Source organism: Chroicocephalus ridibundus, chromosome 4 (assembly GCF_963924245.1).
Source record: "Chroicocephalus ridibundus chromosome 4, bChrRid1.1, whole genome shotgun sequence".
NCBI classification, from domain to species: Eukaryota; Metazoa; Chordata; class Aves; order Charadriiformes; family Laridae; genus Chroicocephalus; species Chroicocephalus ridibundus.
Genome location: NC_086287.1, coordinates 95,164,021 through 95,191,359, shown reverse-complemented (window position 1 = coordinate 95,191,359; position 27,339 = coordinate 95,164,021). Strand labels below are relative to the sequence as shown.

The 27,339-nt window shown below is 50.6% G+C and overlaps 1 protein-coding gene across 3 annotated transcripts in view; it reads right to left on the bottom strand.

Moving 5' to 3' along the window:
• The window catches only part of ZFHX3 (zinc finger homeobox 3), a 191,891-nt gene that overhangs the window by 17,659 nt on the left and 146,893 nt on the right, over nucleotides 1-27,339 (bottom strand). For all 3 annotated transcript variants that reach the window (XM_063334933.1, XM_063334934.1, XM_063334935.1), the window contains 3 exons: nucleotides 22,110-22,217; nucleotides 9,530-9,663; nucleotides 9,122-9,322 (listed from right to left, as the gene is read on the bottom strand). In XM_063334933.1, coding sequence (XP_063191003.1) covers nucleotides 9,122-9,322; nucleotides 9,530-9,663; nucleotides 22,110-22,217 — 443 coding nt within the window. The remainder of the gene's footprint in view (nucleotides 1-9,121; nucleotides 9,323-9,529; nucleotides 9,664-22,109; nucleotides 22,218-27,339) is intronic.

Sequence of the window (27,339 nt, the reverse complement as noted above, 5' to 3'; positions counted from 1 at the left end):
AGGTAGATAAGTTGAAAGGCCCACCTTAAGCTGCTGAAAACATAATAAGGCCCCTAATTAAATCATACCTCGTAAAGTACACTGTAATCTTGAACTAGGGAGCATTGCAGCACTGTTTTCAAAGTGTATCGATGCAGGAAAAGGAGGGGCATGTGAAAGAAGAGTACAAATAAGGAGAGAGGTGACAAAGGAAAGGGTGAATAAGGAAAAGACAAAAAAGAGCAAATTGTTTGTGAAATGAAAAGCTTTCGGTAACCCTTTCCTTGCTCTGACTGATGTGTTCCCTTTGCCCCTCTTCAAGCGTTTGTCTAGAACCTGCACCATCACAACCAAGGCAGTGCTTGAACGCCAACATTTTTAAAGAGCTGCAGCGTTTGCATGCTTCAACCAGAGATGCTCTTTGAAAGAGCCACATGCATCTTTGGGTGCATCTGGTCACACACAGAACATACAAACTGCCTCGCCAGCAGTCTGCGTGTGGCTGGCATCAGACACAGAACAACAAATACCCTTCTGAGCGGCCAGAGCCAATACCTCACACCACCTGAAAAGCTGCCCCATAGCCCTTCTCCCCAGAGCAGCAACTAGGAAGACAGACCCGTATCACTGTCACCATCCATGCCGTACTCCAGTGCTCTGCTGCCAGCACTGGTTAGATGCCTGTGGCAAGCAAAGACACCTCTACAGTTCCAAGCAGCTGCGTGCTTCACCTCGCTGATGCTCAGGGAGCATCTCCCTTTCACCAGGGCCATGGTACCTGAAGGAACAGAAGCTCACACTGACTTGCAACGCTTGTGGTGCTTCTGCTCCCAGCCTCTGACTGCCGGGAAAGGGAGGCATAAATAAACACTCCTAGACACGCACGTTTCCAAGCAAAACAAGTCTCTCCATCCTTCTGTCAGATACTAAGAGGGCATTTGAACCTTGGGTTTCAGAAGAGGGTGAGTGCGTGAGGCTGTTATCTGCATGCAGTGTACCTTGCTTTCCGCAAAGTCAAGGACCACAAGGCTCCAACTGAACCGCAAGAGACATTAGCAAATCTGTGGTGAAGCTGAAGGTAAACCTATGTGCAGGGCACGAAATCTTCCTGAACTCCACACATGTCAAATCCAGGCAAACACAGACTAGACCTTGGCTTCATTAAGTGAATGGAAGCAAAAACAGTCCATGAAAAAGCTCAAAAACAAATGTTTGCACATGAGTGGCTGCAGACATCTGAACCGCGCCGGGGAGGGACGCTGAGCTCCCTCCCTTTACCAGGATGGCCGGTGCATGGAGGTGAGCGCCGAGTCCCACAGACGTCTGCAGGAAAGGCAGCTGACACTGATAAATCACCAGGAGGGAAGCTGAGCACACCAAATTCATTCCACCTTTTATTCTAAGCGGGAGCATCTGATAGCTGTGGGTGGTGGGTCGGGAGACGTGAAAGGTCACTGGTTAATTCCCGGTAGCCGGGCTTGGAGGAGGTGGACGAGCAGGGACACCAAGGAGGGAAGGCAAGAAGGCGCCGTTCCTCCCAGCTTTATCAGCAGGGAGAGCACCTTCCTAGGATCTTTAGGAATTATGAAAAATAAATCATGAGAAATTAAAAAAAACCCCAACAGAGTAGAAAAAGAATAAAATTATCTAACACCTCAGCTGCACATCATTATAGAAAACTGTGGGCTTTTTATACGCATTACAGTAAGGCAGCCATCCCCACTACCACACTCAGTACGACGGATCAGTAATTGTTTTCATACACTTTAATTAGAAAAACTCAGATGGCTATGAATAATAATGGAAAAGAGAGACTTTTGCACTTGAAAGGTTGAAGTCAATCAAGTGTGAATGACGGCAAAAAAGAAAAAAAAAAGACACCAATTCATCAGGCCTCTGTTGTCTCGCCGCGTCTTTAATCATAATTCCTGATTGGGATTCAAGAAGGCAGTAAGCAGCGGTTCTTTGTCTGCCTTCACCTTCCGTCAATTAACTCTCCCCGAAATATAATCATCAACCTCACATGCTCCTCTGCATCTTAATCTGGGTCTCCAAACCAATAAGTCCTGCCCTATATGTGTTTAAGTAATTACCTTTATCTACCTGCATCTCCACAGCCACAGCTCTCACCCTACTTCTACCCCTCCCTTCACATAAAAAAAAAAAGAAAAAAAAAGGGGGGGGGGGCGGGGAGGAAAAAAAAAAAAAAGAAAAAGATGTGGTACATTAAATTGCTACAGGCACAAAATCCCAAAAGGAAAACAGAAAAAATCTTGGAAAAAAATGCAGGAAACTAGAAATTCTGGATATAGATGCAGGGAAACTGAAGCAATCCAGACAGCCACGCAGGGCTGGCCCTGGGAAGCACAACCTTGAAAACAAGGCACTAGTCTTGCTTCAGCAACTGGACCCGCTTCAGTCCTCCACCTGTTTAGCACCGTTCAGGTTTCTCCTGAAAGTGCCGCCCTTTTCCAATGCCATTTTCCAGGGCAGGACTGCTCTGTCTCTTCACCCCCACGCCACGGACCAGCCCTGAGCAGGTTGCAAAGATGAAAATAGTGGAAACAGGCTGCACGTCTCAAATCATTTTGCATGACTGAATTCCAGAGTGCCCATTCTGAACTATTTGTCCTTTTACACTGCAAACCCGTCCAAGGATATACCATTTCCTCGTACGTGCAGAAAACGCCTCGCACGCTGCAGCTGCTTTTAATATAAACAAATAGTGGGAGTACGAAGGGGGCAGGAAGGTTTAGTAGGCCACGGCCACCCAGCAGATAAACACGGAGCGGTGCTCTACGACACGGCGTTTTGTACTTCAGATGTATTTAAATGGCATTAACTGTTACGGTGATAGAGAGGAAGGTGTTTACCTCGAGCACAGACCTGTGCGACAGCATGCGGTTGTTAAATGCTCTCTACCTCCCTCTCACCTGAGCAGGCAATACCTGGCATGTAATCCTGGCACCGACCCTCCGCTCTGCTCAATAACTCCGGCTCCCTGTTTAAATGTCTCTTGAGCACCAATTGTTTCACAATGGCAACATGTCAGTCAATGTGAACCGTTATCAAAAAAACAATCCTACAGATGTAACTCCGCCACGTGTGATGTGTCTTCTTGCTTTCCTCCTCCTGTACATACTTGTTTTGCTCTAACATTAAACTGAATCCCCTTCACAGCTGCAGCCATGATCTTCTGGTCCACAAGCCACCAGCAAAGCCTTCCAGCTTGGAAACACCACTCTCTGTCACACCAGATCCACCTCCACGCACAGCCCTGAGAGAGCCTATCCCCCTGCTGCTCCTACATCCAAGGTCTCCTCTGGAGACCTGGTCTGCTTTGGAGAGCAACCTTACCACCCAGAAGGCAAATGGTCCCCTCAACACGTGTTGCTCTTGACCTTTCTGTCCCAATGAAACTGGGAGCTGGGGAGGGATCGGCAGCTCACTCCCACCCGCTCTTTCCGACAGCCTGGAGTTTGGATACCAATACGTGGATCAGGTTCTGTTTATCCGTACTTCAATGACTAGAGGTCAGTGTCTCCGTGAACATTTGGAAAACCCTAATGGTGGGGGGAGGCACTCAGGGTGCAGCCTTCGCTCTGACCGCCCTGTCCTGGTCCCTGTCCCACTCAGGAACTCTTGGGTAAAGAGCAAAGGAGAGGTAAGTTCAGGACGGAGACTGTGGCAGCCCCTCCTGCACCCCACTGTGAAACATCTCCCCTGTGGTCTGTACTGGAGATGGGAACGCTGGCCGGAGAACTTTCCTCTAGATCAGACAGCACAGAGGCCAATTACCTGCCTTAGGAGACGGAACGTTGTAGGGCCAAGCCTCTCTGCTTCCAAGGACCCTCCCTTTGGGACGAAATTCACATCCCCTTAAGCAGACAAAATTTCTTTACGATGGTGAGATCCACTGACATGGGTGGGCACCCCAATTTGATGGCCATTTCTACGGACAATGTGGCCCTGTGAGTGACTGTTACAAAAACGTGAGGGTTGTCACACCACATCTCCTGCCTCCCTGCCCCACAAGCATCCTCAGCGGATTGCACACACCCTGACACCTACAGACCTGTCACCGGTCTGGAGAACAACCTGTGGGTCCACTCCTCACCGGTGACAACCTACAGGAGTGACAAGTGTGGCTCCTGCCACTACTGGACCACCAGATCTTTAAGATGATGAACTGCAGAGCCGCTTATCAGCGCGGGCCGGAGGCTGAGAGCTGTAACACCCCTCCCGCGCTGGCCCCGGCAGCGTGACACAAGCATATTCTTGGCACGTCCAAAAAATTAATCTTGGATAGCGTGAATAGTGAGCTCCCCTTGCGCGCTGGATCTGCCTGCTCTGACTTTCCTCCGGACCGAGCGACCGCCGGTGCAGACAGCCTATGCAGCTCCTCCGTAAATGCCCCAAAATGCTGAAATCATGCGGCTTTGAAAAGAAAATCTCTAGAAGGGGTCTGAGGAGATACATTACTATCCCTATGTCCATGCAACCAGGGGGAAATACACATGCAATGCAAGGTTCCCGAACCAGACAAAGGAGGTAATTTCCATTACAAAGAGAGAGAGAGGGTGCTGGAGTGAAAAGCTTCATTAGACTCAGAGAGGCAAAGCGATGGCAGTATACCAAGGTCACTTCTAATTTAGACCATCTAATTGGCAAACATGGCTCCAAATGGCTATCATCTCACAGGGCTCAGAATTAATGAAGCCCGATTATTTTCATTACCTTCATCCGAGATGGAGAATGAGACACAGAGTGAGAGGGAAAGGGGGGAGTGAGAGGGGGCGAGAAGGAGGGAGAGAGAAAAATTGAATGACAGCAGAAGGGAGAGAGCAATAAGAAAAGACAATAGGAAAGAGGTAAAAAATGTATGGATGGCAAGAGGGAGAAGTGAGGATGGCAGGGACGGGCAAGAATTACTCTTAGAGCAAGGGAGAAAAGAAAAAGACGGAAAGACGTCTGAAACACTGGGAAGACGCCCTAAACCCGAGGACTAGAAAACTGACAACAGAAATGATGGGAGAGGAATGTGCAGAAGGATAAAGCTGGCCGCGGGAGGAGGGAGAGCTCCCCGCTCCCGGAGGCTCTCGGGAAGCCGTCCCTTCTCCCGGCTTGAGCCCATCAGTCTTGTCAATCGACTGTGCCGGCGAACTGCACTTCACCCTCATTAAGGGGCTCTCTGCTGAAGCGGTGCAGGCCCAAGATTAGCAGAGAGGCTGTTATGTGGAAAGATGGCGATTAGACCTGCTTACAGCGGCTGAGATGCCATGTAAAATGAACTTGGCCACATCCATTCACTGGCCGCGTGGAAGTGAAGCCCCCTGTGGAGACAGGGGTGCTGGCGAGAGCCCCTGGCCCCGACACTTTGCAGGGACGTGGCATGCACTCCTGTCCCCTCAGCCCGTGGGTGCAGCCCCACCAGCCCCTGTCCCAGCGCCTGGGCCGGCGGGGAGGACCCAGGTGTCCCGCGGGACAGCCAGGCCCAGCTGCTCGCTGATACGAAAAGGACGGGGCAGGGAACAGCCAGCTCCAGCTCTGAGATGCTGAGCACAAGCAAGCAGCCGTTACCACGGCAACAGACATATTAGACACTGCAGGTTCCTGAAAGGCGTCTGATAAGGTATTATTAACTGGAGCCTCCTCCAAACGCCGAGCGCAAAGACACTGTGTCGAAAGGGACCTGGCTCCCATTTACTGGACTGCAATTCCCTCGCGGTGGCACCAAGACCCGATTCACACGTCAGACTGAGTCGGGAATCTAAGCTAGAATGAGCAAAATTAGGAACCTTTGATGCTGCCACATTCCGCACAAGCCATACTGATTTCTCAAAACATCTGTCATTTAATGCAAAAAACAACCACCTTCTTGATCCACACGCTACTTGACTTGAAGCAGGAGAGGCAATCTTCCTCCCTGGACATCTCCCCGGGTACCAAAGGGAACAGCTGCCCAGGGCCAGTGGCAATGGCAAGGCGTAAAGACCAGAAACAAGCAAGAGGATGAGCTTCACGGCTAAGCCATTCTCCATGGTTCTCAGCAGAAGTCCTATGCTCTGCAGCAGAATCGTAGAATCACAGGATGGTTCGGGTTGGAAGGGACCTTAGAGTTCATCCAGTGCCACCCCCCTGCCCTGGGCAGGGACACCTCCCACCAGACCAGGCTGCTCAAAGCCTCACCCAGCCTGGCCTTGAACCCCTCCAGGGATGGGGCAGCCACAACCTCCCTGGGCAACCTGGGCCAGGGGCTCACCCCCCTCACAGTAAAGAATTTCTTCCTGATGTCCAATCTAAATCTCCCCTCTTTCACTTTGAAACTGTTACCCCTTGGCCCAGCATTACACTCCCTGATAAAGGGTCCCTCTCCAGCTCTCCTGTAGCCCCCTTCAGGTGCTGGAAGGCTGCTATAAGGTCTCCCTGGAGCCTTCTCTTCTCCAGGCTGAACAACCCCAACTGCCTCAGCCTGTCCTCACAGTAGAGGGGCTCCAGCCCTCGGATCATCTTTGTGGCCCTCCTCTGGACCCAGACTCCCTGTATCCTGGAGGACACAGACCTGCTCAGGCCAAGAGGATGGACCAGCCCAACCTCACTCGTTCCAGACTGTGTATTCTGTGAACGGCCCAGCTCAGAAATGAACCATTTCACACCAGCATAACAGACGCCCTTAGCAAACTGGTTGCACTTGCTGGTGTAAGAAAGGGGCTCAGCTTCTGCTCACTGCTCTTATAAGGTCAAAATGTCTTCCATCAATTTAGTTAGACGCTAATAAGATTCGTTCAAGTCCTCAGAAGGTATTTAAACACTCAAGTGCCATCAATCAAAATGGATGCAGGTCACAGAGACCGAGGTCGGTGTGACAGGACAGATCCTCGACCCAGGTGCCGAGTGGTCGGCGGAGCAGAGCTACGCCCTGCTAGAGCCTGTGGGCATGGCCAGCTTCACAGGGCTAGTGAACCGCTGGTGCTCTTTTTCCCTACCTCTCTGTATTTTGTGATTCTGAGAGTGCTGGGACCTGTCAGCCTGGCTGGATTTTTAATGGGTTTTACAACGCAGCGTCTACTTGGGGCAGACGTGGTTCTCACAGGCGGTCAGGAGCACTGGTCCCACAATGGCCACCACAAGCCTTTGCAGCCTGCCAGGATGCAGGACACACCTTCGTCTCCTGAGGAGCCCGACGGGGCTGAGAGAGAGAGTAGAAAAGTGAGAGGAGGTGTAGCTGGTAAAGCAAAGGGGGAAGATAAAAAGCATAAAGGCATTTGAGAAGGAGCCACAAGAGGACTGTGAGGGTCACAGAAAGAAAAGACCGGAGAACTGTAAGAGAAAAGCTGAGCAACGCTGCACGTGCTTGCTCAGACGATGTCATGGGAGGGGAGCTGATAAAGAACATGAGCATTATGACAAACATGATATTGTTTGCTTCCACCATCAAGAATCGGTAAAAATGGAGAAAACAAGCAGAAACGGGGTGCAAGAAAAAAAATCACAAAGAGAAAGAACTGACAGGAATCAAAATAAACGCTTATTTTATATACTTGGCGACAAGTTCTTAAATGCAGACACAACCTTGCCTTGAAGATTATACCAAAGAAATAACAGTGTAGAAATCTGACAATACATCCCATTTGTGAATTTAGAAGGGTTTTTGAAAACGTGCCTTATTAATTCTACCTGTATCTTAAACTGACACTAGCAAATGGAAAGGCGCACTCATGTGAAACCTACGAAAAGGGAATTCATGAAAGAAACATTCTGGGACTCAAAATGTTGTTTACTGAAGCGAGTGCCTGAGCGCTGGCGAGCGGGGTAAGCCTTTATGGGTGTTTCTGCACCGCAGCAGCACGTACAAGTCGTGCAGAAGAGGTCCGGCAGCTGCCACACGACTCCATGTGTACGCCAGCAGCAGAGAGAGGCGCTGGGTCAGCAGCTCTGGGGTAAAGCAAGCCAGAGCACAAACCCAGGTCCCACAAACGAGAACCTGAACACCGCGCTGTTAATCTACCACTTCTCACCAAGCACTAGCTGCCGATCCCTCAGTGACGGTGCTGGAGGAGGATTCCCATGCGAGGTGCTAAAACAAGGATGCAGGGCAGAACAAGAGCCTGGTGCAAACACGTCTGCGCTGGACCACAATCTGCCATGTGACGTTTCTGCTGCCCATCAGAATATTGCAATAGCAATCACAACCCGTACACAGGCACGATGTTGTTTGACAAACCGCTTGAGAAGCAGAGTTGTTACAAGTTTTGCGCTCTACATGAAGACAGTTGACTCTATCTGGCGAACTCTCACTCCACACTTCAGTGGCTAACTTCCCACTTCAGAGAATTTTAACCACCTATGCTTAGATTTTAATATAAAACCAGGCATTTCAAAACATCTTAAAACCAGCACTTGAAACGGTAGCTCTAGTATTCAACAGTCCCATAAGGTCGCACCTCCCTTGGGCCAATGGCAGCATATCCCTTGCTCGTTCAGGTTACCCTGAGAAAAGGGAATTGTTACACAACAAAAGCATTGTAATTTTGGATGGAGCAACTCCTCACAGAAGTAACAGATCCAACTGATCTCATACAACCACAACAATGATCCTCATTAAGTGCGTGAAGCGAAGAACATCGGCAGCACAATAGGACTGTCTTCTTTCCATGAGATGAGGCCGCCAAGGGAAGTTACTCTATTGGTTCTTAAAATCATATTTTAAGCAGAAACCTGATATCTAATTTCCTGTAATGCTACCTTAATCACCCTGGCTGTCCTTCTTGGGAAGTGCTCATCAACACTCGAGCACTTTCTCTCTGCAACGGGAGCAGCAGAGCACACAGCTACTGCACCTCCCAGAAGCTTCTGCGCAAAATGCAATCCCATGCAATGACCTCAGTAATTAAAGGAAACGGTATTTATTCTCATCTCTTCACAGGGAAATTACTCAACACTGCCACATTGCCAGTTTCCGCAGTGCTCAGGCATGGACAAGATGCTGGGACAAAACATGGGAAAAACCTAAATGACAGAGCCCCGACAGACGAAGGAGCTGCCCACTACAGCAAGGTCAGCCCGCGCAGGTCAGGCCATGCCTTCACTCTTCATCTTTGCTCGGAAGGCAGCGGACGTGCCTGACTACGCAGCCACTTACCGTCATGATGAGTTTCTCGACACAGTCAGGTGACACGCTGTGCAGATGGGTGAGGTGCAGCTGCAGATGGATCTTGTTGTTCAGCATGTCCTGGCAGAGCGGGCAGCGGAGCATGGGCTGCACGGAGTGCTGGGTCATGGCGTGCACCCGCAGTCGATTCACGTCTGTGTTACTGTACTTGCAATACGGACACTGATACATCTGCGGAGCAAGACAAACGAATCACGCAATTGTTACAGCTGCCGCTTTCCTCTTTCCTTACAGCTAGACTTTAATAATTCGATGCCTTCTCCTGCCACCAGTTACCGCCTTTCATCCTCCTTCCCCTATTTTATTCTTTGCTTTTGGCACATATGAAACAAATTACCTGCTTGTAGATGCACAAAAAGCTGGGTTCTTCTTCCTTACCTGCTCTGATTTGGTCTCCTCTGAAGTTTTTGACCATTTAAAGGAGAGAGGCGACTCAGAGCTGCTGGGAAACGATATTCGTTTAGAGGATGCTGGAGGCTCCGTCAGCTCCTTCTCTGCCTGGGTGGCTGGTGCTGCAACAAAAAGAGATTTAGATTAGGACATCCCCAAAGAGGCTTAAGTTGGACAAAGACAGTATTTCCATTTACTCTGCTGCTGTTTCTTGAAACACATACCTAGGAATTGGAAGAGGATGAGTCTGTAGACTAACTTATGTCCTACAAAGTACGCCTGGCCAAAAAAAGTTCATTCTTGATTACATTCCACAATAAGGGAACCATGTGCTTCAACAAGGCCAAGTGCTGGGTCCTGCACTTGGGCCACAACAACCCCATGCATCGCTACAGGCTTGGGGCAGTGTGGCTGGAGAGCTGCCCAGTGGAAAAGGACCTGGGGGTTCTAATTGACAAGCGGCTGAACATGAGCCAGCAGTGTGCCCAGGTGGCCAAGAAAGCCAATGCCATCCTGGCTTGTATTAGAAATAGTGTGACCAGCAGAAGCAGGGAGGTGATTGTCCCCCTGTACTCAGCACTGGTGAGGCCACACCTGGAGTATTGTGTCCAGTTCTGGCACCTCCATATGAGAGAGATATCGAGGTGCTGGAGCGAGCGCAGAGGAGGGCAACGAAGCTGGTGAAGGGCCTGGAGAATAAATCTGATGAGGAGCGACTGAAGGAGCTGGGACTGTTTAGTTTGAGGAAGAGGAGGCTGAGGGGAGACCTCATCGCTCTCTACAACTACTTGAAAGGACACTGTAGAGAGGCTGGTGCTGGTCTCTTCTCACAGGTAATTAGCGATAGAACAAGAGGGAATGGCTTCAAGCTGCAGCAGGGGAGGTTTAGGCTGGACATTAGGAAAAAATTCTTCCCAGAAAGAGTGGTCAGACACTGGAATAGGCTGCCCAGGGAGGTGGTGGAGTCACCATCCCTGGATGTGTTTAAGACTCGTTTAGATGTGGTGTTAAGGGATATGGTGTAAGGGAGAACTTTGTAGAGTGGAGTTGATGGTCGGACTCGATGATCCCAAGGGTCTTTTCCAACCTAAATGATTCTATGATTCTATGTCATTTATAGTTGTAATCAGAAATCTCAGCTATTTCTGCAGGCTGCCTACAACCTGTTAGGTGCAGGAGAGTCTTGTCCCATGTTTACATCGGACACACAAATGCTTGGCCAGATGTGAAGGCTAACGTGTCATCTCCACGAGAAGCTGGACTGACTCCAGAAACAGAAATCATACTCCTAGGTCATCTAGGACGTTTTGCATATTAACACTCTGGAATACGTTTGCCTTGGAGACGGCTGGAAGCTGTGGCTGTCAACCCAACTGCCTTGGACTCCATGCTGGAAGCAGCAGCACGTTGCCAGGATGGTATCGGCCAGCTCAGCCCATGTGCTTTGGGGAAGAGCACCTGAGGGCACTTCCCAGCAAGTGGTCCCACCAAAATCAGGATGGCAGAGACCCAGCCTACAGCCAGTACTGGGATGGGACCCGGCCATTCTCACACTGTAGTAAGCTGAGGAAAGGCGATTTTATTGCAGCAAAACACAAAAAGGCAAATGAGCCCAGAAGTCAACAGCAAAACACTCCGCAAGTTGCGGCGCTCCGAGAAGAACATCCCTGACCTTTACCCCTCCCCCGAACCCTGGCAGCCTGCAGTACATAAATTTGTGGGACATCTATTATTTAAAAACTGTAAGGACAAGTATATTATACACAGCCCCCGTCTCCTCCTCCCCGAACACACATTCATAACAGTACTTTAATCTGTCTCGAATCGACTTCAAACCCATTTCGCCCTTAATGGGAGTTATTCATTTTCACTTGAAAGGTAATATATGACAGCTGGATATTTAATATGATGGATCGGCTGCCGATTAACAAGGCACTGTAGCATTCTTAGACTGGTCCCCCCATACTCTTCCCCTTGTCTCTTATTCCCTTTGTGAACCCACTGGTATCCGCTCCTTGTTTCAGAAGATGCTGTCAAAGTAAGATCCAGGTAAACTCCTTCCTTCTCCAAGATCCTCCCGTTCACTGGCATGAGTGGTATTTCGAAAGGTACCACATCACAGTAAGAAATACAATCGCCATTTCTAACCTTCTTCCCTGCCAGCGCCCACCTCTACGCGTTCTGCTAAACAGATGCAAAATAACTTCCAGGAGCGGGAAACAAACAGGTAACGATACTGTCAGGAGGAGGCAGAGATCGGAAGAGCTCTGCTGCTACTAAACTTCTCCCGGTAGACTTGGCCATGCCAAAGCCTGCTTAGAGGTGATTTCCTTCCCTGTAGCGCTGCCCTGCCGCAGGCCTGGTATTTCAGCCCCGGCTGGTCACACAGCCTCCGTGCACAGTCGTAAAGTTCAGGCTGTATCTGAAACCAAAACCACAGGACCTCACTGTGCTGCCAACTCCATCAAAACATGCAAACCTAGAGTTTCTTCGTGTAAAACAAGTCTGCGGTGTCAGTGCTGACTTACAGACACCAACGCAGATCCCGCTCTGCCTCCTGCGCAGAACGATGGGCTGCTGCTCAGGTTGATCCAGTGGCTGACCCCGAGACTCCCCCCAGGATTCTCCCCCCATCAAAGATTCTACAGGACCAAAGGTGGTCTCCCTTACTTCCTACTAGTAAAATGTGCTCGGAGCATGACAAACATGGCACCACGCTGGACCCGCCTGCACTGCTCCTCCACTGAGGGAAGCCGTCCCTCCTGGTGGGTTTGGGGAGGCAGAGACCACCACCAAGAGCCAGGACCATGGTGGCTGAAGGACCACCCTGCCTTAAAATGCCCTGCCCAAGCCTTGTATGACGCGAGTGGCCCCGATAAGGAGGCTAATTGCTGTTGACATCGTCCACTCCCTGGTGTGACCTCGGACATTGAAGTGTCAGCCCCAATCAGGCACTCAGGCGTCGGGAACAGTGTCTGGAGACCCTACGTCTCCCAGCACGGTCACGCAGCCATGCGAGCTCTGCTCCAGCCATGCACCAGGCTGGGATGACAGTGCCAGCCACAACTTCGGCTGCCCTTAGACTTCTCTGCCCTGGATGGTGGTTGTGTCTCCTACATGGTCCAGGCAGGGTCTCTCCAGGCTCTGTATCTGTCAACTGACACTTCAAACCTTCGGGTGCCATCTGCTCTGCAAAACTACCGACAAGTGCTGCCACGAGAAACCTCTCCTCACGTATATGGGTCACCTTTCCAATAAAGTATGCCAACACTTCCAGTTTTGGCAACAAGAGTGAGAACCATTAAATACCTACACAATTGCATTAATAAACCCAGGTGAGCTCTGGACACTTACAAAACCCCTGGTGTCCCCACTGGCAGTGGGATCTACGCCAGCACAGTGAGGCACGAGGAACGCGGGGAAGCCTGGCCCTCACCCTTTGCCCCCAACTTCACTGTGCACCGCTTCTAGTAGCTCACCACTATGATGTTTTCAGACGCAGTGACTACGTTCAGCAACCCAACTGTCAACTACCCCCTAGCTCCTGAACACTAGCTATAGCCTCTGGAATCACAACCGGGTATTTTCTTATTTCCTTTCTACTGGGAGGCAGCCTGCTTAGAATTAGGGAAAAGTAAAAGGTAATTAAGATTTACTTTTACTTACCGTCTCCAAAGTGTCCAATTTTATTAAACGCACTTGATCCAACCCGGAACTTTAATCCTTCAAAACCAGAATTATTATTAATTGTCCAGACCCCAGAATAACTGGTTTGCTGCAGTTCTGAAAAACGCATACTGAATATTTGTTCTAAGTGTTCCTTTTTGAGTTGACAGCTCAAGTGGGAATTTTAACACTGAGACCGAAGTTTATTGTTGATAAACAGCCAAACACACGAAGTGACACATTCAGTCCACATCACAGATCAGAGGAATTAAGAGCTCCTTTTCTGCCTGGAGAAATGAGGACACGCAGCTCAGCGTGTGCCTGCAGAGCTCTCCGGCTGCTGTGCAAGACCTTTGCGTCTGCACGGAGTGGACGGGATAAAAATGTCCTTGGCCGAAAATGTCAAAAGGGCCTTAGCCCCGAGCAGCAGCCGGGCACCAGAGAAGGTGAAGCACAACATCTGTGCCCTAACCACGTCCAAGACCACGCTCTAGGGGTACAGGTCTTGCAGAAAGGAAAAAAGAATTTGGGTTTAAAGTAAGATGTATGACTATGTATCAATTAGTATTTTTATTATTTTGACTCTCTAAATGGATCTAGCTTAGATTTGCCAACCTTAGAGAAAAATCTGTTTTTCTCAATAAATGTACCCGAAAGCCAAGTCCAACGGGATGGCGCTGCTGGTGTGCTGGCCTGTCACAGCACTTCTTGGAGACCTACTTGTCTTCTCGCTCTTCCTTGGCAGCTTCTGTTTTTCAGAGAAGGAGAAATCCTCCCAGGCGTTATTTCAGAGGTGAGATGGGACGTTTCCTTGGAGGTGGGGATCCTTTCCTTTGCTAGGTCCAGAGGCAAAACCGTCAAGGGTCCCCAAAGCTGCCTGCTCTCCATCCTGGTGGGAAGGGAGTCACCACCCCGCCTCCCAGCCATCACATTCTTTTAGCTAAAGTACCACTGACAGCCCCTTCATCTAAACTTCCATCTCCCAACCCAGCAACATAATGGAGAAGCCAATTAAATGATTATTAATTCATGCTGCTTTCCGTAAGCCAGAGGTTCTCATCGCCCTGCATTCCGTAAACCAGCTTGCCACTTGCCCTAGAAATTTACAGTGGGGTTTCTGCTATCTCCATTGATTTAAAAAACAACACCCTCTCTGCCCCCAGCCTACTGAAAAAAATCCCTTCCCACTCAGTTCAGCAGCCAGCCTGGGAAAAAGTTTTCAGCGGGACCAGGGAACTGTGTTTTCACTGCCCGATGGAAAATAAAATTCCATATTTGGTGGTGCCTCCCTCCTCAAACCTCCCCCGACGTTTTCTTGGAGCAATTACTCAGCATCACGAGCCCTTGGACCAGACTGACCTGCCTGCGGTGCCTGCACAGCCATGCCGCTGGAAATGCCCACGACAGCAGCCATCGCCCCTGCACGGGTCTTGTGGAGGAGCATCCTTAAAACGGCTGCAGTTTTCCTCCCCAAATCCTGAAACTGGAGTGGACTATTTTATCTGTTCTCATGCTCGCGCAGCCTTCACCACGGGAGACGGGTAAGGGCAGGACAGGCTCTGTGGCCCAGCTCCGGAGCCCAGAATAACGGCACACAAAGTTTTGGTCTCAGCCTCTCTGGCAGACAGTTGCTATCCCGCACAAACACACACCAGGTATTAATCCGGCAGGAGTAACTCTGAGAAGGGAACTCCACCGAGAGACGGCGGTGACACAAAAGCGGCGCGCGCTCCCCTCAGGCCACCCCGAAAGGGCAGCTGGGCGTCCAGCACCGCTGCAGCGCTGCCCCCTTGTTACCTCCTCTCTTCGTAATATATGGCTGAATGTTTCTTACCGAAACACTGTCTGTTTACATTCCTTATTCCCTGAAGGTACCATTTGTTCTAATAAGATGTTGTAGCCATGCTAACAGGCCTGTATATTGCCTGTTGCTCTACAGTATTTTTTTCAACTCTGTATTTGATAACTAACGTGATCGCATGACAGACAGAAGTAAATACACAGAGATTTGCAAGCATGCTTTTGTACCCAGGCCTTTATTGCTGCCTTTCAGAAATGTGGCCCTGAAATGGTCAAATAATTTGTTTTTCTAACGCTGTGTCATACCTTCAAGCCTGCAGTGAGTATGAACAACTGAATTATCATTAAGTATTCGTATTAAAGTACCCAGAAGCCCCAGACACCACCAGACTTTTCTGCCACACTCTGTACGAACACCAAGCACCCAGAACACGTTGCGGTGAGACGCCAGGCAGCACAGGAGGCACGTGGAGGCAGCGCTTTGCTTGCCATCGTGAGCACCACAGAACTTCCCGCGGCCCTGCAGGTCAGCTCATCTCCTGCTGGCTCCTGGAGGAGGCCCTGGGACCTACCCTGCTCTAACACCGCGCTGCCGTGGGAACCACGAGCGAAGGCTCCAGGGGAGAGAAAATGACTCGCGCAGGCTGGGCAAGAGATATGGGACCAACGGCACAAAGTTACAGATCAATCCCAAAGGTCATGAGAATCCCGACTCTGAGGCAGGGAGCAGGAGAGGTGGTGAGCAATGTGGCTGCAGGTGGCCCTGCCGTGCCGGCACGCTGGGACCAGGAGCTCACAGACACGTACGTGGCAGCGACCGCAGCAGAAGCTGAGCTTGGCACACGAGTAGCAAAACGCTCTGGCAAATGTACCTGAAAGAAAAGGCCTGGACTGAAGCTGCGCGGCTTCCTGGCCCCGGGAGCGACAGCTCCCTCTTTGCCACTCTGAGTTAAACTGGGACTTGCACCTGGCAGAAGACGAGGAATGCAGAACATCACCCCATCTTGTGCACAGCGTGACCCCACCTTTGCAAGGTGGTACCCTAAAGCACTGCACCTTTTCTTCCAGCAATGGTGCCTAAGATTCCATCTTTAGAACCGTGGGAAATCTTGGGGTTTTTTTAAATTACAAAGTGGCTGAAAGGAAACAAGCAATGGTCTTTTTTATTTACCTATTTCAGATTCTTGAGCCAGCTATCAATCTGTCTGAATATTACTGTCCAATTCAACTGAATAAATATTTCAAGTAACTACCACGAGAGTCCATACCAACTAATTTATTAAAATCAATGTGTTGAGACTGGGAGATGGCCTAACCAACAGTAGTTGTATTAACTCCTTAAAACCAGCAAGAAAGGATCACCACCACTGCTGGGCACACACAGCAGAACTACTGGTGAGGAAAGAGAGAACATGGAGAGTGGAGATCGCAGAGACATCAGCAGAGACCTGCTCGACGAAGAACAGGCGTGAAAAGTACCTGAAAACAGCAAAGCAGCCGTCGGACGGGCTCTGCTGCAGCACAGGAATTCACCCAGCAGTGCCACTGAGACGGCCCCTCCGTGCTCCCGGACGTCCTGCTTTTTTGAGTAGCCATACTTCGCTAGGAATAAGCAGAAAGTTCAAAAAAGAGACGCCGTGCAGGTGGCTGGGCTCAACATCCCCAGCGGAGTGGAGGGGGCCAGGAGAGACGAGCCTGCACGAGCCAGGCCAGGGTGCTGCGCAGAGGGCAACCAGGGATGCTCCGGGGCTGGCCAGTCCAGCCAACGGGCAGAGCCCGGGGAGGGTCCCACAGCCTGCCCTGGGGAAACCCGATGGCCCTTTGGGGTTCTCCCATGGGCCGGGGAGACCGCCGGGCCATTGCCTCCCCTTTGTCCCCACAGAGAGCAGGAGCCCAGCACCTGCGGACGCTGCCCCGGAGCCAGGAGCGTGCCCTGCTCTGAGCCCAGCCTCCCCGGGAAGCCATGGCACCGAGGCACCCGGCCCGGCTCTTTTCCTAGGCCTGAGCTGGCGCCCGGGAGCCTTTTGTGCTTCGTAAATCCTCAGGAAAAAAGCACAACTACAGCGTGCTTTCCCACCCTCTCTCCTAGGTTTCCTTCACACAGAAGCCAGGGTGGAGAGCTGCTCCATCGCGCCCCTCGTCCCCTTCCTCCCAGCCCGCTCTCGCCCTCGTCTTTACTGTGGTCCACAGAATACCCCAGCCATTACGTGCTCAACAAACGCCATATATTAAAAAAACAGAAAAAAGCGGCAGGGGGGAGGGGCAGTAATAGATTTCCGTCAGGATGTGCCTGACCTGTTTTTTTCAATTTCAGTAATTAGAAAGGCAGTGGGCCTGTAGGAATTATTCATAAACTGCAGGAGCTGTGCAGTATACATTTATGTTAAACATGTCAAATCCGATTGAAATCATGCCTGCCAGCACCATACTCCATAAACACACTTTTCTGCAACAATTTCCCAGCTCTCGGCAGCCCATTAATACCTCCTTTAATAGCAATCTACCACGGATTCGAATCAGGGACGCTCCATTGCACTAATTGCTCTGTGTTAGGTGAGCATCATGGCTTAAAAAAAAAAAAAAATCATTAAAAAAAATAAAAGCCCTTCAGGCTAGTCCTCTAGAAATATTTCATTTCAATCTATATTTTAAGTAGAATTTGTATCTTGTTTTTTTGTGGAAAAAAAATCTGATATTCTACATCTATACAGCTGATAGTGCATTAAGAAAGTCTCTTTCATAGCTGGGTCACTGCAGACAACGTGCTTTTCTCTAGTCAGAAAATAAATATAAGCCCCACCTCAAATCTCAAAAGTCTCGTACTGATCTACCCCACTCTGATTCAGGCTTTAGCTGGAAACCAATGTGTTGAATATTAATCATTTACATCCTGCCTTAAAAATGGAGTCGGGAAGAGCCGCTGTTTCCTTCCTCCTTGCTGGTTTGCTTGCGATAAGTCTCACGTTAGTCATGATGAGCTGATTTCTGAAGCTCAGCCACCAGGCAAGGAGCATCTCCCTTCTCCAGCACGGAGCTGGACGGCTCTGGAGCAGAAGGAGAAGCAGACAGGGCAGAGGCAGCTCCGGCACGAGGGAGCTGCACCGAACGGCGCGTGGGAGCTGCTTCGTCCCACTGCCGGAGAGAGGAAGAAGAGAAAGCAGACAGGTCCTGTCTAGCACCAGGGAGCATCGGCCCTTTTCTCTCCACGCAGGAGTTTAGGGGTCGCATACGAGGGATAGTGCCTGCGAAGCACCGCTGCCTGTTAGGAGCTGAGGGCAACGGAGGCAGCGGGAGCCCCACTGAACGCTTTCCAGAAATCTTTTAAGAGCCACAAATCACAAGTATGTGAACATCAAGGTAAAATGAATCCTTACTTGGGATGGAGTTTTCCACACGTCTATTTTAATGGAAAGTATTACCTAAAAAAAATGTTTCTGCTTAAGATTATTCTGTTTTAAAATAAATAAAAAACCAAATCGATAAATTTGCGTTCCAGCTGAGACATTTTTACATGTTTACAGAGAGTTTTTTCCTTTCGGCACAAACACTGACTCCGGTGCAGCCTGCCACACGCGGACGTGTGTACCGCAGAGCAGTCAAACAACCCTGGCTCATCCCTCGCGCGTCTGTGCAGAGGGAGCTTGGGAGACACACTTGTTTCATTAGAGATCTCACAAATCTTTAAGAAAGTGGAAGAAATAATCACCCAGCGCGCAGTTAAGAAACTGAGGCACCAAAGGTGAGTAAATTGCTGAGGAACGTAATGATCAAATTGCAGCATGATGAACAGAAAACAGGTCTATCAACCTCCACTTCAACACGCTATTTACTGGCTTTGAGCCTGCGCTTCTTTCTCACCTATCTCCCACTGCCACGGAATTGCAGGGCTCAGAGGCACCTCCAAAGGTCAGCCGGTCCACCCAAAGCAGGATAAACTGTGTCTACTTCATTCCCGACAGCAGCTCGTCTAATCTTCTTGAAAGACCTCTGAGGAACCTTCCCAGAAAATCTACTCCAGTGCTTCACAAGCTGTACCAGGAGAATTTTTTTTAATTTATTATCTAACCTCAATCTTTCTCCCTTCAATTTAAGCCCATTACTTCTTGTTGTCTATATCCTGGACATGGACAACAAATTATTTCCTTCCTTTCAGAAGCATTTTATGCACAAGATGACTTATCTTGTCCCCTCCACTTTGGTCTTCTCTTTTTGGGTCAAATAAGTCTGTTCAGTCCATTTTCTCCTCACAGCAGATGTTATGCAGACCATGCTCTCTCCTGGGTCATTCGCTCTGTTTGGGCTTCCTGAAATTTCTCCTCAACTTTCTTGACACCCCAAGCTCAGAAATGGACACAATCTTCCAGAGGAAGCTTTACAGCACTGCAGAAACACACCCAATTCCATAATATTTTCACCTACACCATGATGCTTGAGCTTTGTTTTGAGACTGTCCTGAAAAGCAGCGTCAAAAGTCTTCCTAAGGAGAAGATACGAGTTGCTGACTGCAAACAAGACCTTCTTCACACAGAAGGAAATTGGGTCGTGTTGACATGATTTGTTCTTGACAAATCCGTGTCGACTGTTACTCATCTCATTATCTTCCCGTCAGTACTTACAAACAGTTGTTTGGTCAATTCCCAGGAAAATCTGGGGCAAACGGAGCTGGCAGGTGTGCGGTTCCCCAGCTACTCCTTTAGTCAAAGATAAGCACCACGACTGTCCCCTCACGGTACCTCCCCTGCTTTCTGTAAATTCACAAGAGAGAGCAGCTGACACGTCTGAGGATGCTTCAGTCACTTTCTCAAAACACCCCGGTATGAAGCAGCAGGTCACCGATGCGACAACGTTTAGCTTAACTAAGTACTTTGCAGCCTGTTCCTTCACAGTTGGAGGACGAGCTCTCCCCGCAGCGCCGCTGGCACAAGCTGCTCTGGTCTCTCGTGCAGTCGGTCTGTTTCGTGAAGATGGGGCAAAGGCGGCTTTATGCTCTTCAGCTTCCTTGACATCACGGTTGATAGCCTTCCCCCTGGGCTCAGCTGCAGACCAGCTTCTTTTCTTGCCGTTTCCTCTTGCAGCAAGCGAGGGCTTCCTCGATGCTGACCGCTTCCCTTCCTGGTTACGCTTCAATTTGGACCGTGGCGCTTTGGTATTGCTGCACATGCGGACACTGCTCTTCTGTGGTTGTCATGAATAACCTCACCTGGCTTCCCCTCCTTTCCACGTCTGAGGCCCAGAAGGGCACAGCAACATAGCCACGCTCCTCAAGGGGGCTCAAAAGCAGAAACAACACAAGACCGAGGTGTGGGACCTGTTTTACACACCCACTGTACATAAACAGTGATAACATTGGTTTTGCTTTAAAGTTCAGGGTAATGTTGTTACATGTTTGAAAGCAGGACCTGAATTCAACAACAGCAGGTGCACACATCTTGCTGGGGCCGTATCTCCGGCCTTGCAATGGCTCTGGACAAGGCTTGGCCAGAGCTCTGTGGGCTTACGTACGTAGCCTGCGTTCTCCTTTGCATGGTGTCCTTCGCAGACTCAACAAAGCTGTCCATTTCTTATCTGCTGTTTGACTGACAAATACCAAAAATGGGTTAGGAATTTCACTGGTAGGATGAAGAAATAAAGCCATCCAAATTTTGAGTTTCTGGACAGCAAAGGGTTTAAAAAGTAGGTTCTTCATTTTTCCTTTTCACATAGATCAACTTTCGTAAGTGCTTCAGGTTTGGGCACAGGGTCCTACACACCCTTTAAGAGATATAATAAATATACGATACTTAAATCTTTCTGTGACGCTTCACAAAGTGTGATCTTTGCTTAGGATCACACAAGCCCATGCAACAAGAGACTAAAAATCACCTACAGCCAAGTGAAACCTGCATCTCTGGGTTGAAGAACGGTCTGTGGTGGGGAGCGCCGTACAGAGCAACCTCTGTGAGCACAGTCTAGACTGAGAGCAGGAGCTTCAACACGCATTAAAGCACAGCTTGCTTTCTTCACCAGTTTGGATGCATCTTCCAACGGTTGAGATTAAAACTGCATTGCAGCGAAAGACCACATTTCATCCTTCTGAAGACTGGGTAAGCTGAAGTGTCTCTGGCTGCGGCTCACTAAGAGGCAACCACAAACACGGCAGGAGAAGGCTGCCTGGAAGAAAGGTCTCTGTGCAGACTGAGAGAGGCAGGAGTTTTGCAACCATAAGCCTGCAAACCGACTGGGCTACCATGCAGAAACCGGAATGGCCAGTCGGAACTGCTCCCTCCCGGGTCAAGGAAAATGAGTGCCGTTTCCAGTGGCTCCGCTTTCACACCTCCGCTGAAGCGGTCAGCAAGTGCCAGCTGAGGAGGGGAAAGGCCCTCTCCAGAGGAGGATGATCTTGCAGCTGCTTTCTGCTCAAAGGCAAGGAATATTTAAAGGATTCCTCCCACTCACCTCTGCAAGACAGCAACCATCTTCTGGGAAAGACAGAGTAACCTAATACCTTCGTAAGTAATCCACCTAAGGACTTTGCAAAGAGAAACCTTTCGGATTTCACTGAAACAACCTAAGTATTGTTGCGCATCTGCAGTTTCCGTTTCAGGATGTCATGGCTCCAGCAGAAACGGAGCAGTTAACAGAGCACAAGCACAGGGTCTGCCTCTCTGATCTGCCTTTCTGCAGCAAAATCTTGCTGCCAGAGCCAGGACCGTGATGAAAAAGCAGGCTAACAGTCTCTCAAGTCTTAACAACGTACAGTGGGGTTTCACGATATGCTTAATCCACCCTAAGTGCTGGCTGCTGCCAGAAGGGGCAGTCCCCTCCTCCCCTCCCAGATGCTGATTCCCACTGCCCGGGTCAGGTCCAGCACCACCGAGAGCAGAGAAGGTCCAACCCACTGCCCCGGCGTGAGCCTGGGACTGGGGAGGGGGACGCATGACCAACCACGGCTCAAACTACGCGAGTGTTTAATGAGCACACCCGAAGACTTCACAGAGGGCAACACTTATGTCATACCGACAGTGCTGCGTTGTGTGGTCATTTAAGGAAAGAGTTTTGTAGACTGCTGCTCTTCCCACTTTCCTTGCCTGGATTTAAACAAAAAAGATGAACGAAAACCCACCTGTCCATTTACCCTGGTCCTTGTCCCCGCCACTCTCTTGCTCCTTGGCAGGCTCTTCAGCATCACCGGCTGTTTCATTGGGCCCTTCCACATCTTCAATGGATTCTTCTGAAACAAGAGAAGCAGAAAGTAAAAATGGAAGTCAAAACAGAAGAGCAAGTAACTGCCATTGAGCAAGAGGAACACCCAACACTGCAGCACAAGTGTTGAGTGGCAGATCTCAATGTCACCCAGCATTCTCTCAGCACTACCCGCTAACTGGTGAAGAAAGAAACTACAGAGCAAAAAAGTGAGAGATCAAGACGAAATGAAGCATCTCACCCACTTCTACCACTTATAGCTACTGATGTCCCCTGCAGCATGACATACAGTAAAACACTTGCCTGATATGAGAAGATTCTACCCAACTATGCCATCGATTAGGGAAGTGTCACGGACTGACCAGAGCCTCCAGCACCTTTAGCCTCAGCCTTCTTCCTCATCCCCATCTCAAGCTCTTCGGACCGAACGGCACCATGAAGCACTGACCCCGGTCCTTGAGGCCCCCAAGATCACCGCAGAAATACCACCGCTCACTTCTGCTCAGACAAAGCAAGGAGCAGCACTGTCTTCTGCAGACATGGCCCTGACACAAAGCATGGGAGGAAGCTGCTGGAGGGCCTTATTTTCATCCCAGTCACGGGAAGAGTTTGAGCACACAGGCAGGATCATACAGGTGCAAAACCATTAAGGCGAAAAAATTCTCAGTGAAGTGAAGCACTGAAAGCTCGGAACAAAACACAAAGTGCCAGTGCCCCACCCGTTAACCAAAGCACCGGTGTGCCGAGGCCGGCAGCACGGAGCATGTCGACACGGCACAGTGCAGCTCCACGCAGAGGCACCCTCATCAGGTGGGATACTGGGAGCGAGATAGCTGCAGCTGCCAGACCTCTTACTCCAGGGTATAACAGCTACATTATCATCTAATATCTTGGGTATTTATGTATAGCGCGTGCAGCAAGACAGCTACCAGGTAATGGAGGAGGGCTACATCAACACTGGGAAGAAAGGGTATTTTTAAGCCATTATATCCTCTTTTAGGCAAGGGTAGTTCATAATTTTAACTTGCATTATCTGGTCACGGTAAATCCTAGGCTACCCTAAGGTTTTATCTGAACTACCTAACCAGTTAAAGCACCCTCCCCACCCTCCCCCTAACAGAGACAGAGGTAGAAATCAGGATTAAAAATATATATTCGGAGATTGCAGATACTCAGCAGTGCCCTTTGAGAATGTGACAACTTAAATCAGGGAGGAACTTGTAAAAGCATCCAGAGATGAGCACTGATACTAAGTGGAAGCACTGTGATTTATACTCTACCCCTCTTTCACTCTTTTAAAGGCTGGACACTCTTGAGAGCTGCGGGGATCCCAGCGGTCTTTGCCTGGGAAAAGAGGACCCCCGCGTGAGAGGTGTGATGGGTGGCGTTGCTGGGCAAAGGCACCCAATTCATAGGAGGATCCAAATTACTGACACAGGGGTGAGAGGAGTGCGGAGAGAAGGCAAGAAAGGCTGGAGGGAAGGCAAGAAGGGCTGTGAAACCAGCAGCTGGATTCATGTTTCAGAAATTAAAATTCCAAAATTTTTCCCACCCTGGGGAAAAATCCCCAACAAATCACACTCCCCAAACCACCTCCCTGTCACGCAGGGCGAGACAGCTAGCAGATTTCAGCCGGTGTTATTAAAACCCTTCATTAAGAGGTGCCTGTTATTTCATTCAGATCTTCATTTTAACCTCTCTGTGCCGGCTCGGGAGCTCCCCTGGGGCCAGCTCCCCGGCCCGGCCGGAGCCGCCCCCCCGGCCCCGCCGCCCCCCCGGCCCCATCGCCCCCCGCGGCCCGGCCGCACAACAAAGGCCGCCCGGCGCCCGGCGCTCCCGGCTGCGACCCGGAGGTGTCAGCATCGGCATGGGAGGAAGAGGAAGGGCGAGCCGGCGGCCGCGCTCAGACGCTGTCTGGGCTCTAACCTGAGCATGTGGAAATAATACACGGCCTCAAGTGCGCTGTCTGGTTCGAGGGGAATAAAATAGGACATTCATAAGCAGTTACACCATCTGTCTTTAGACCATCATCATCATCAACAAGGGAAAAAATAGCTCTTTAAAATGGATGAAAGCCCAGGCTGACAGTAACCGGAAAAATGTGAGCTATGAATACCAATAACGGTAGAAAATGATTAAAAAACAAGGCTACAAACGGCAAATCCTCCGGCCTCTTGTGCTCGCAGGCACAGCCTGTCCCACCGCCAGCCCCGGCCGAGCCCCCCCGGCAGCCGCTGGCACCCAGCACCCCCCGAGCCCCGGCCCTGGAAACGGCTTCTCCCCGAGCACAAGATTTGCCTCCTTGGCTCAGACGCCTCTGTGCCGGGCAGGCGGGCTGCACAAAGCATACGCAGGCTTCAAACCCTTCTCCTCCCCCCTCCGGTCTGAGCTGATTTTTTCTGAAGAGTATTTTTTTAAAGCAGGACAGGAGAGGAACGGAGTACAAGATGCATCTGCCCAGGGAGGCTCCGAATCAGCTGGGAAAGCCCCTGGTACCGTCCTTACTTGGCTCCTTCCTCCCAGTGCTTTGCCGAGGACAATCCTCCTGCTCCTCTCCCCGGCACACCCCGGGGGCTCCCTGAGCCCACGGACCCCCGGGATGCAGCCGCCTGGTGCAGAGACTCGGGGAAGGGGAAGCGTTAACTCCCGGCTGCCTTGTGATCCTCTTCCAGCAGACTTTTTTTGGAAGGCTGGAAGCAACTCTGCTCACTACACTCAGCCTAATTTGTCTCGCCAGTGCTTAAGCTGACCCCAGGGACGGTTGGGAGAGCGTCCGCAGCCCCACCACTCCTCAGCTGGCTACGCGCACTGCAGAGGGCTTTGAACCACCGAGCACCGGCCTCCAACAGGCTGCACGCAGGGCACGGGCATGTGATCTGACCCACCTTCTAACCATGAGATCCTCCACCACTGAAAATAAAACGCAGCAGAGCTCCTGCTCCCGAAAGATTTGCACCCACTCTCTCCGATGACAGCTCTGCAGCTGCCGAGTCGCGATGGCAGGTCTGGGTAGCAAATGCATGTGCAAATGGCACCCAGCCATCTCTGCTCCTGCATTTCTTTGGGGCATCCTTCTGAGAGGACAAGACCAGCATCACATCTGGCAGGGAAAGGTCTGCTTCTCTCCTCAATCCGCTGCACATGCAACAAGGAGCTTTTGAGCTTCCATTTTAATTGTCTGCAAATCCTGGTGTCACGTTGTTCCCGTGCCACGTTCGAGCAGAGCTGACCACTGTCTTTTACTTAACGTCCGCAGAGCCCCGTAGGACACAGCCCTCCTGAGCAGCTCCCGTGCCAGTGCCATGCACGAGGCCATGATGCTTTATTAATAAATTTTATTAAAGGAATTTTCCAACCGCTGGGTTCAGATCAATACCAAGAACAAGCAACTGTAACCATGGGGCACCCGGAGTCCAAGGAGTATGGTCTTCCACAGTACGAAATCTGCCCTGTGCAAAATCCTAGGAAGAGTCTTTTCTTCCTTCATGAATAAATCATTTTAGACAGTGGCATTTCCTTTTAATTTAAAATTAAAACATTCACTTGGGCGGGGGGGGGGGCGCAGAAGAGAGGGAGAAGAGTCTGGAAAATCATGAGTATCTGACATCTCCAGATTGTCAGGGAATCTCTGACTCAGTTACACACTGAGAATGTGCCTGAATCCCCGCACGCCATCGCACAGGACCACACCGCTGCGTTTCTGCCCCTCTCAAAACCAAGAAAGTTTGAGGGTTGGAGAAGTCCGCAAATCCCGACTGGATCCAGGCCAGCTTGAACAGCCCAAGACATCTCACCTCTCCTCCTCCCAGCTGGATTTTCCTTAACAAAACCAGATCTCTTATCCGAAGGGATAAGGGGCATTTTGGGGGTGGCAGAAATGTAGGGATGGGAGAGAAAGAGCGCGTGCTGGCCTCCCCACCCTCCGGCAGGCTCAAGAGCTGAGAAACATTAGCTGTCATGAACCACAATCAAATCAGGTTTGAAATATTTAGCAGTGGCTTGGAAAATGCGGTGGTGCAGCTCTGACAGGCGAGATGTGCAGACACCCATTTTCCATTATAATGGAAATATCAAGCCTGTTCTGAATATGTATAACCTAGAAAAATGTATTGATTTTTCATTCGGCATTAAAAAAATGAAATACCCTGCAGCTGTCAAAAGCCTTTTGTTAAAAGCTCATCTTTCCTGGAATGAGGTTTACCAGAAACAAGTTTTAATTGTACACAGGGTCTCTCCCTTGAAACAAAAAGAATCCCTGATGCTCCCTTTTTCAGGATAAGCGGCCAAAAAAGCCCATAGAAAGACAGGATTGAGACCTGGCTGACTTCTGCAAGCTGACGCTGTCAGGAGAGGTGACAGCGATGGCCTATGTGCAGTCAGCTGCACATGCAGCGACACGCGTGCCGGCACCGCCGTGCTGCTCCCTGCGAGCTGCCGGCTGGCGAGGGGCAGCTTCCCCCGCTGACGCCGGGGTCACACCACCGGGCTGCGGCCCAGCGTGTTTCAGAAGTTCAACTGCTTTAAGCTAGTTTAAACGTGAGGTCCCAGGGCCTTGAGAGGAGATGCGCCGTGGCTTGGCTCCTCACAGAAACAGGAGGGGCTTCAGGTGGTCCATGGAGGGTTGATGCCCTCCCAGACACTGGGAAGCCCACAAGGAGCTCAGCCGCCCCCGAGCTGTGCCAGGGACGCTGGGCACGGTCTGGCGCTGCTTGTCCTAACAGTGGCTTTTGTTCAGCTGTCCCCAAAACTGTGCCCACATGGGATTACAACGCTGACTCAGAAACGGTCGCTCACCCCCAGCTCATCCCGATGGGGAAGAGGCATGGGGAGCGTGTTCCCACCTCGCACTGTGCCCACTGGCCAGGGCACTGGGCTGTGGGAACAGAGCAAACGCAGAGCCCAGGCGGGAGGTCTAACGTCACCCAGTGCCCCCGGCGCAGAAGGACGCACGCTTCCCGGAGCCCGGCCGACCTGCTGCTGCCCCGCGCACGAGGCGGCATCACCCCGCAGGGCCCAAAGCAGACCCCTGCACCGGGCATCCCGCAGAAGCTTTAGCAGGAGGCAGGGCACTGCCCCGGCCACAGCCAAACCTCTGCTGCAGCAGCAGCGCACATCTATGCCCGCTCCCACCGGCCGCTCGAAAGGCTGCG